This window comes from Talpa europaea (genome assembly GCF_964194135.1).
Source record: "Talpa europaea genome assembly, chromosome: 4".
NCBI lineage: Eukaryota > Metazoa > Chordata > Mammalia > Eulipotyphla > Talpidae > Talpa > Talpa europaea.
In genome coordinates, this window is record NC_140070.1 from 101,811,552 (window position 1) to 101,820,364 (window position 8,813).

At 35.9% G+C, this 8,813-nt stretch overlaps 1 protein-coding gene across 1 annotated transcript in view; it reads left to right on the forward strand.

Annotated features, from left to right (window-relative positions):
- Window positions 1-4,963, forward strand: part of GTF2E1 (general transcription factor IIE subunit 1) — a gene marked incomplete at both ends in the record, with an annotated part of 28,303 nt that extends 23,340 nt beyond the window's left edge. Inside the window, one exon of the mRNA XM_084232338.1 lies at window positions 4,539-4,963. Within this exon, the coding sequence (XP_084088464.1) occupies window positions 4,539-4,963 (425 nt within the window). The remainder of the gene's footprint in view (window positions 1-4,538) is intronic.
- Window positions 4,964-8,813: the final 3,850 nt, after the last annotated feature.

The window sequence follows — 8,813 nt, forward strand, 5'->3', positions numbered from 1 at the left end:
AAACCATTGCATTATAGTGGACGTGAGAAATTGGGCAATAATTCTTCAAATCAGCCACTATGCTATCCTTCAACTTAGTTGAAATAAATAGGCGCTTTTAAATGTCTTTTCAGGTTTAAGGACTTACCATCTCTTTATCTTTTTTTCTTTTTTTTTAAGGAATTATTTATTTATGCATGCAAGAACTGGGGTACAGGCCAGAGGTGCCGGTGGTGAGAAAATTTACCAGAGACAGAGGGGGGAGCAGAACAGGCAGAGCTACTGAAATAGACTGTTGAGGGAAGCAGCAGCCAAGACAGGAGAGATATGCTGCGCCATGTGGGTTGCTCCCTGGCTGGCCTGGGATCAAACTGTCCAGGGATTGATAACTTCACAGTGCTGTGCTTAACCCCTTGTGCCACCAGGGAGGCCTATCTTACTTTTTTAGGAAAGTGTTGTTGTGTACAAGGTATCCAAATTCACCTCTTCTTTATTCTGTTGTCATAACTTAAATGCATTTTTATTTCTCTGAATTGGAAGCCATAACTATAGTGTAAACCTTTTTATATTTCTTTTCATAAATACCAAAGAGTTTATGAAAAAGATTACCACGTGAGTGAATAGTCAAGGATTCTCACCATACAAACAGATTGGTGGAATTTTTTATTAGAAGATTTTTAGAAATCTCTGTGAACTCTAAAGGGTTAAAAGTTGCATAATAATCAGAAGTCTAAAAACTTTTGTAAGATTTTAATTTTTAGTCTTAAATTACTGGAATCAAAGACTTTGAGTGATACTTTACAAATAAGTAGTAAATGAGAGGTTAAGGATGGACAAAGATTACGCAGAAATTGGGAAGCAGGCATGAAAGAGAGTCTTTAGTACTTCTATTAGATTTCATGAGCATCAGAATCTACCTATATCTATTCCCAGATTATATATTATAACCATGTCAACTAATCATGGTTCTTTAATGCTAAAGAATCAAAAATAGTAACTGAAAACCACTTGTCTTTTTTGGCCTTTCTCCTAACTCCTTTTTCCTTCAGGATTAGCATTTCTTTACTGTGCATAGTTGTACATAGTACAATTTTTTCTTTGAATTTAGAAACAAAGTTGAATAAAATAAAACTATTATTAGCTAATATTATATACAGTTAGTCTCATAATCTTAACATTCTATGTTTACAATTGCTAAATTGATAGAATTTTATTCATAGGGACTTTAAATAAAGTCTTCTGTTCTAGTCAATTCAGTTTTGTGAACATATCTTTCTTATACAATAGGATAGTATGCTGTCTTGTTTAAATTTGTCTTTGTTCGGTTTCATAATAGACTAGTATCTATCCACTGAGTATGTGAAGTTAGTTACTTGTCCTACATTTATTTTTCCTTAAACTTCAGTCATTTTAACATGCTTCAGAATTTTATAGACTTCAATCATGTCCTCATTACTATACTGAAAATTCTAATTCCTCTTAGTTCTACTTTCCTTAAAAAGTCCTTTTCCTCAAGCCAACTCCATTTATAGCTTCTATTTTTATTTTGTCTTTTTCTAGACCATCTTCAGTTGTAATATACTTTATTTGAGATCTAATGACCCCAGAACATTATATTCTAATTTTTTTTTTATGATTTGAGTTTTATTTCCAATATCCTTCTGGTTTTTACCTGACAGTTTATTACTTTGTTTCTGAAAGCATATTAAGACTGATAACTTTAGAAACATCTGCAGGGATTTTTAATACTGTCTTCTACCTTATGCCTGATGGGTTGGGCCATGTTTTTCAGTATATTATTTTCTGTTGGCAGATTTTCTCCTACTTACCACTACAGAAGTAGGTCTGCCCACTTATACAACCTTCAGTTCTTTATTTTTTTTGTTATCAGCTTGGCCTTTTAACCATCCAGAATTGCTTAGCATTACCAGTAAACTCGATAATTTCACAGTATATGTATTTGTAATTTATAACTCTATTAAATAAGACTATTCCTAGAACTTTTCTACTTTGCCATCTAGAGATTGGTTCATTTATCCTTATTTTTCATTTTTGTCTTTAGCTATAATAGAACAATTCCTCTTTTCCCCAAACTTCTCAAGTTCCCAGACATAAATCTATTTCATTTAGTTTATAAAACTAAATTACTTTCCATCTAATTATATATTTGCTTTAAACATTAATCAAAATGTTGTGTTGGTAGTATTGAACTATTGGGAATATTCTTTTAGAAGTAGTGATTGCCTTAGAGACTCATGTAACATACACATTCTTTGTCTTTTTCCTAATGAAATACTGCATTCGTAATAAGGTCTGTAGGGAGGAGGTTCGGACTTTGCTGTGTTTTAAAGTAGTTAAGTTTGATTTTATTTCTCGTTTTTACATGCATATTATCAAAAACCTGTTTTATCTGACCTAAGCTTTTGACATCTCAATACTAGCTTCCCTTTCTCTTCTCTGCCAATATCTTACCTCAGAATTTCTGTGTTCTCTAAAAATGTCCAGGATTACAGTTAATCCATTTGAATGAGTTAACAAGAAGTTTCTTTCGCTTCATCTGTGGTCAGAATTGGTCAGTATTAGGCCTTTCCTTGATAATAATTATAGACAACACTAAGTGCCAGGGCTATTCTAAGCATTTTATAGATATTCTCCATAGCCCCACAATAATCCAATATCATTTATTTGACCAATATCATTGGTCATATCATACAGCTAATGAATTTTAGTTGTTGGGCTTTGAATCAAGAAGTCAACACTTTTAATCCTGTTACAGATTTTATTTTTATTTTTATTTATTTATTTTTAATTTTCTAGAGGCATGTCTTATTTATTTATTTATTTATTTATTTATTTATTATTTGTTTGTTTGTTTGGTTTATACATGCACTGGGTACAGCCAGAAGCGCGGGAGGGTGAGAGAATTCACCAGAGCCAGAGCGGGGAGCAGAGCAGGCAGAAGGAGCGAAGTACACTGCTGAGGGGAGCAGCGGGCGGCAGGAGAGGTCTGCGCGCCATGCGGGACCCTCCTCCGGTGGCCGGGTAGCAGCCGGGGATCGAACCGGCACCGCAGAGGCCGTGGGCAGCTTCGCAACCCAGCGCTCAACCGCAGCGCCACCGGGGAGGCCCCTGTTACAGATTTTAAATGGTAGTGTGTTTGGTATTACTTTCAGAATATAGATTACAAATGTTTTTCTTAAGTTTTTCATCTGTTACGTATCAGGCAAGATGTGTACAAAAAATGATAGGAGGGGACCTCCCTGGTGGCTCAAGGGGTTAAGCACAGCACTGTGAAGCTATTTGCAGCCTCTGCAGCACGAGTTCGATCCCTGGCCAGCTAGGGAGCTACCCACGTGGCTCAGCAGACCTCTCCTCTCTCTCCTGCTTCTCCCCTCAGCAGTGTATTTCAGTAGATCTGCTTGTTCTGTTCCCCACTCTGTCTCTGGTGAGTCCTCTTACCCCTGCATCTCTGGCCTGTACCCCAGCTCTTGTATGCATAAATAAATCCTTTTTTTAAAAAATGATAGGAGGTATGTAGTAAGAAAAATTTCATTTCTGATACTCTGTTTCCTTTTATAAAAAGTTTCTTGGTTTGCTCCAGGAAAACAAAACTGTCATATATTCAATCATTCAGCGAATGTTTTTTCAATGCCTAGCAAGTAATTAGTACTATTCTGGGTGCATGGCAAAGATCACAGAATAAAAGATAAATATCTATTGTGGAGACTCTACTTCCTGGGAAAGGGGTGACAAAAAGGCAATAGGCATAAGTCATTTGTTTATTTTTAAATTGTGGTAATATTAGGATAACCTTCATCACCAATATAGGGTACCCACCACAAATTCCCCATAGTCTTATCACCATAGTCCATTGTGCTTCCTTCCTTCTTGGTTCTTACTCCTTCACCAACCCTTTCCCCCTTTGGATATTTCAGTACTTTAGTATGAATCAGTTATTACATTCGAAAATAAGTTCAATGGCAAAAAAAAAAAAGCATTGGGAATGTAAGAGTGATGGTGAATTAAAAGAAGGTGACGTTTGGGAAAAGACATATGAAAGACAAAAGGGACTTAGCTGTGTGGATACCTAGAGGTCATTGTAGGGCCTTTGATATTTAGTCTGAGTCAAGAGAAGCCATGTTTTGATTTCCTTTTATACCACCTACTATATTTGGTCCTTCATAGATATTATTTCATAGGTCCTTATCCAGAGCCCTAGAAAATACGTGGTTTTATCACTCCCTTTTACAGAAAAAGCTACCGAAGTTTAGAGACTAAGTTAATTTCCCAAATTGGTATACTTTCCATGTGAAGAACCAGGATTCAAATCCAGGCTATATGACTCTTAAAACGTAACTACCCAACCACTATGTTACTTAAATTCCAGTTTGTAAGGTTCATTTGGAATAGGCTATGGACAGTAGTGCAAAAATGGAACCAGTGAAGTGTTTCTTATATTATCTTAATTTATATCTAAATATGTTAAAAATAAGTTTTATTAGTTATCAGGAATGCCTTTTATATTTGAGGTTATTGACTTACTGGTTTTTCCCTTCCAGGTGGCCTAGATATAGATTCATTTCAGGAGCGTGAGGAAGGCCGTGCAGGGCCGGATGATAATGAGGAGGTCATGCGAGCACTGCTCATTCATGAGAAGAAGACCCCCTCTGCCACAGCAGGCTCAGTGGGGGCGGCAGCTCCTGTGACTGCTGCTAATGGCAGTGACTCGGAAAGTGAGACCAGTGAGTCAGATGATGACACACCACCCCGACCAGCAGCTGTGGCTGTGCACCATCGGGAAGAAGATGAGGAGGATGATGAATTTGAAGAAGTAGCAGATGACCCTATTGTCATGGTGGCTGGCCGTTCCTTCTCCTACAGTGAAGTGAGCCAACGGCCAGAGCTGGTGGCCCAGATGACACCAGAGGAAAAGGAAGCATACATAGCAATGGGACAACGCGTGTTTCAGGACCTCTTTGAGTGAGCTATCCCTGATTTTTCCTTCTTTCTCTAATACTCATTTCAAAAAGAAATTCCCTACCTTTGAAGAGAAGTGTTTAAGTGGCTTTCTGCCCTTCTTGATGTAAAGTGACTGTTAATTTGCGCAAAGAATAATGGGAGAGAAAGTTTCATTTTTATACCAGAAACTTCCCAGCAAGGTAGGTTGCTATAATCACTCTTTCTCTACTAGTATTATAGTACTTTTTTTACTATATTTCCCTACCTAATCTTTTTCCTTTATCTTCTTTTTAAAATGTCTGCATGCAAAAGCCCACCTTGATGGGTTGCAGTAATTCTGAGCAAGCATTCTGAACATTGTTTTCAACCGAAGCAGCTTGCCGATAGACAAATCATTGAGCGGGGGTAGGGCAGAAATTTGAAAACTTCATACTGCCTCACATTTGAAAGTGGAATCAATAAGGAAGTTCTTATTGGGAGTGTTTGTGTTTAATGCCTTTTTGATTTGGATTTTGGATGCTAAAAAACCAGAAAATTGTTTGATAAATCTGTATGAAGAAATTAGAAAAGTAGACATAAGACAAGGAGTCCATGTAAAAGTTGAGGAGTGGAGAACGTTAGGAACAATGCCTTTTGAGTTTGTGCTGATTTGGAAATTGAGACTCGTCCCCCATTTTCTTCTTTTACAGACCTCTTGTCATTGCCATAAATTATTTAATGAGGCCATTTCAGCAGAAAAGAGCATATAACAACATTTGGTTGCTCCGTTCTTCCTGCCACCCTCAAAACTATTAAAGGCCTCTTTTGTTTCTTGATTCCTATCTTTTAGACTCCATCCAGGGTTTGTTGAACATTGCAACCTCAAGGAACATTACTTTTGATTTTGATATGTAGCGTAGTCTATTCCTTAAGGCAGAACTTTAAAAATAAAGAATTTCCATACAAGAAACTATCTATAACAATGTGTTTTTGTAATATTTTCCCTTGTAATGTAATTTTTTAAGTATTTATCATTTTGTATGTGAGTGAAGATAGATTTTAGAGTACCTCTGCCTTGTATGAAATAATGTTCAGTGAGTTTGTATTAATGACTGAATATTGACAATAAACTTATTTTTTCCATCTGAAAGTAAATATATATATATATGTATATTTTAGAAATACTTCTTTCCCATACACCTGTACAGTTTCAGGTGTATAGCATTATAATTTGACATCTGCATATGCTTTATTATAATCACCACCAAAAATCTACTTTCCATCCACCATGAAAATCTATATTATGCTGACTGGAACTTGTTAATTTCTAGCTCTGTGATATCTTGGAGCATAAGTAGAATGAATACTCTTCCCATTAAAAAAATGTCTCAGACTTTTTTATTAGTCATGTTTCAAGTAATAGATACCATTGTGTGTGGTCTAAACTTTTTTATGACAATACATAGTTTTAAGAATGACTTTTATGTATGTACCTTGTACATAAGGGGCTAGTCAACTTTTAAACAGTTTGTTAGACTTCCATAGTTGTAGAAGTTCATTTAATAAAATAAAATATTAATCAGATGTTAAGTTTTAAAACATGATTGTAGGCGAGCTGTTAGCTCTTTATTCCGATGAGTAAATATTTCTCAGTTTTTTCTTGAATCTAATTTGCATGTTTTATTTTCTAAAACAACTATTCTATTGCTTGCCATTATCTACCAGTTTCTTAGTCATATAGCCTAGTTGTGTATTTCTTTTGTCACCCTCTTGTAGTCTTGCAGCAATACTGAAACAGATTTCTCTCTCCAGTCTTAAGTGTCCATCCTACCACCTCAATCTTTAACTGTTCTTCAGTATGTGTTTCTCTTTGAAACATTTTTCATCTAGAGAAACAACTCTGAATTCATATTCAAAATTAATCTAAAAATATGATTTAATATGTAGAATTTTGGATATTACTCCTTTATCTCAATAACTTACCTAATGATGTGATAGTTTGAAATGTCATGATCTGGTGGTTTCTCTCTTTTGAGTGGGATAATTATCTGATGAGAGAAAGACCAGTCAGTGACAGAATAACCCAAAATGAGGTTCCTGCCAGTTAGCCAGCATCTAGTAAGAGCAGGCTCACACACAAGATCTCTTGATACATGTAGTCACAGTATCTGTTGACCTCACCACAGCAAGAGTTGTCACACCTTCTGTAATAAGGGATGGCCAGGAACTCATTTTCTCTGAGTGAAGGTTGACTCTTGTAGTATAACTCAATTATCAGCTGCCCAGATGTCCTGACCTTTCCACTGTCCTTTAAAATTTAAATTGAACTTTTTTTATACTAATGTCATGCAATACTTATTATTTCTTTTGAGGGGACAACGGGGTTGGTGGTTTATGTTCTCCTGTTTTGTCTCCCTACTTCCTGGTTTCTCTACCTCTACTCCCCACTACCCACTTCCACAGAACCATCAACGTAAGTCTGTAGCAGAGCTTCACTGAGGTTTTAGGGTAATGGGGAGTGGGGGACAGGCAACAAGAGGGACTAGTGTCAACACTGTAGTCATGGAATAGAAGAATCGATGGTGTGCACCCTTGTTTTTGTTTGTTTTCTTTTTAGTTATATCCAAAAAAGTTAGGTTTATTAGAAGAAAGGAAGGGAGAATAAGATGTTTGCACAGATACAAGCAGGCAGAAAGAGCTGCTGCACCCTTGTTCTTACAGTTTCTGCCACTCTTCCAGTTAGAATCCTTCCTCCAAATCTTTCTAAAGCTTCAGCTTCCGTTTTCCTTCTCTTCCTCACCCCTTTCCTTCCAAAGTCCTTGGAAAGTTGTATTAGAAAAAAATACTTGGTTCTTTATTTTATTCCTATTGGAAATAGTGCCTTGAATACTCATATTATATCCAAAGAGATCTATCAAGATGTTTTCCTAACCAAGGAACCATCTGTCACCTCTAGGAGGATTAACAAGAAACTTTTTTCTCTTCCCACTACATTTAAAAACATTACCCATTTTACTTTGCCAGAAGATGATGAATAAACCACCCTGGCCCTAAGTTGGTGACCCATAACCTTGTATCTGGTAAGAAATTGTTTTATTTGTATCTGCTCTTAAAGTTGAAGCCTTATTCTTCAAGGCCCCCTTTTACCAAAACACCATAAGATATAGTAAATTGAAATGATTAAAAGAAAATAACCAATTTGGTTTAGCCTGAAATTTCAGGAGAAGACAAGGTTCTCGTCTCAGCTTTAGCCAACTCTACACTTGTACTATAACACTATTAATCTGTATAATCTCTCTGGGTCCATTTCTCAGCTGTCCATAATCAGACTTTTGCTGGTAGCACCAATGATTCCTTTCTGCTCTAATATTTTACAGAGGTATATGGTAGATAATAGATTTAAAATGAGGTCAAACTAAAAAAAAAACCCACAAAAATCAGAATCTTCTGATATGCTACAGCCAATGAAATCCTGTGAAGAATATTTTAATTGAATGAGTAGTGTAGGTGCCTTGTTTAGGATTTAGAATGTAGTAAAACAAAGTATAGCAATGACTGATTGTGTTTTATAAGGTACCTCATTTCTAATAATGTAGAGGAAGAAATAATTGAATTTTTCATAACTCTTTTGGTATTGTTTTGAGAGAGTTGGACACTGAATAAGAACAAGATTGGGAAGAACAGTTCATTTTCTTTTCTACCAGTTGGCTCTATAGCTTGATTCCCAGCCAGGACCACAATAGAAAGACTTACATATGTACTTTTTGGTGCTCTTTATTCTGGAGTTTAAATAAAGTAACTAAGAAATGTCAATCAAAACAAGTATGACAATTTTTAGAATTTAGAAATTGGTATAATTCCACCTTATATTTGTTCCCAACAAAGTTATTTCACAT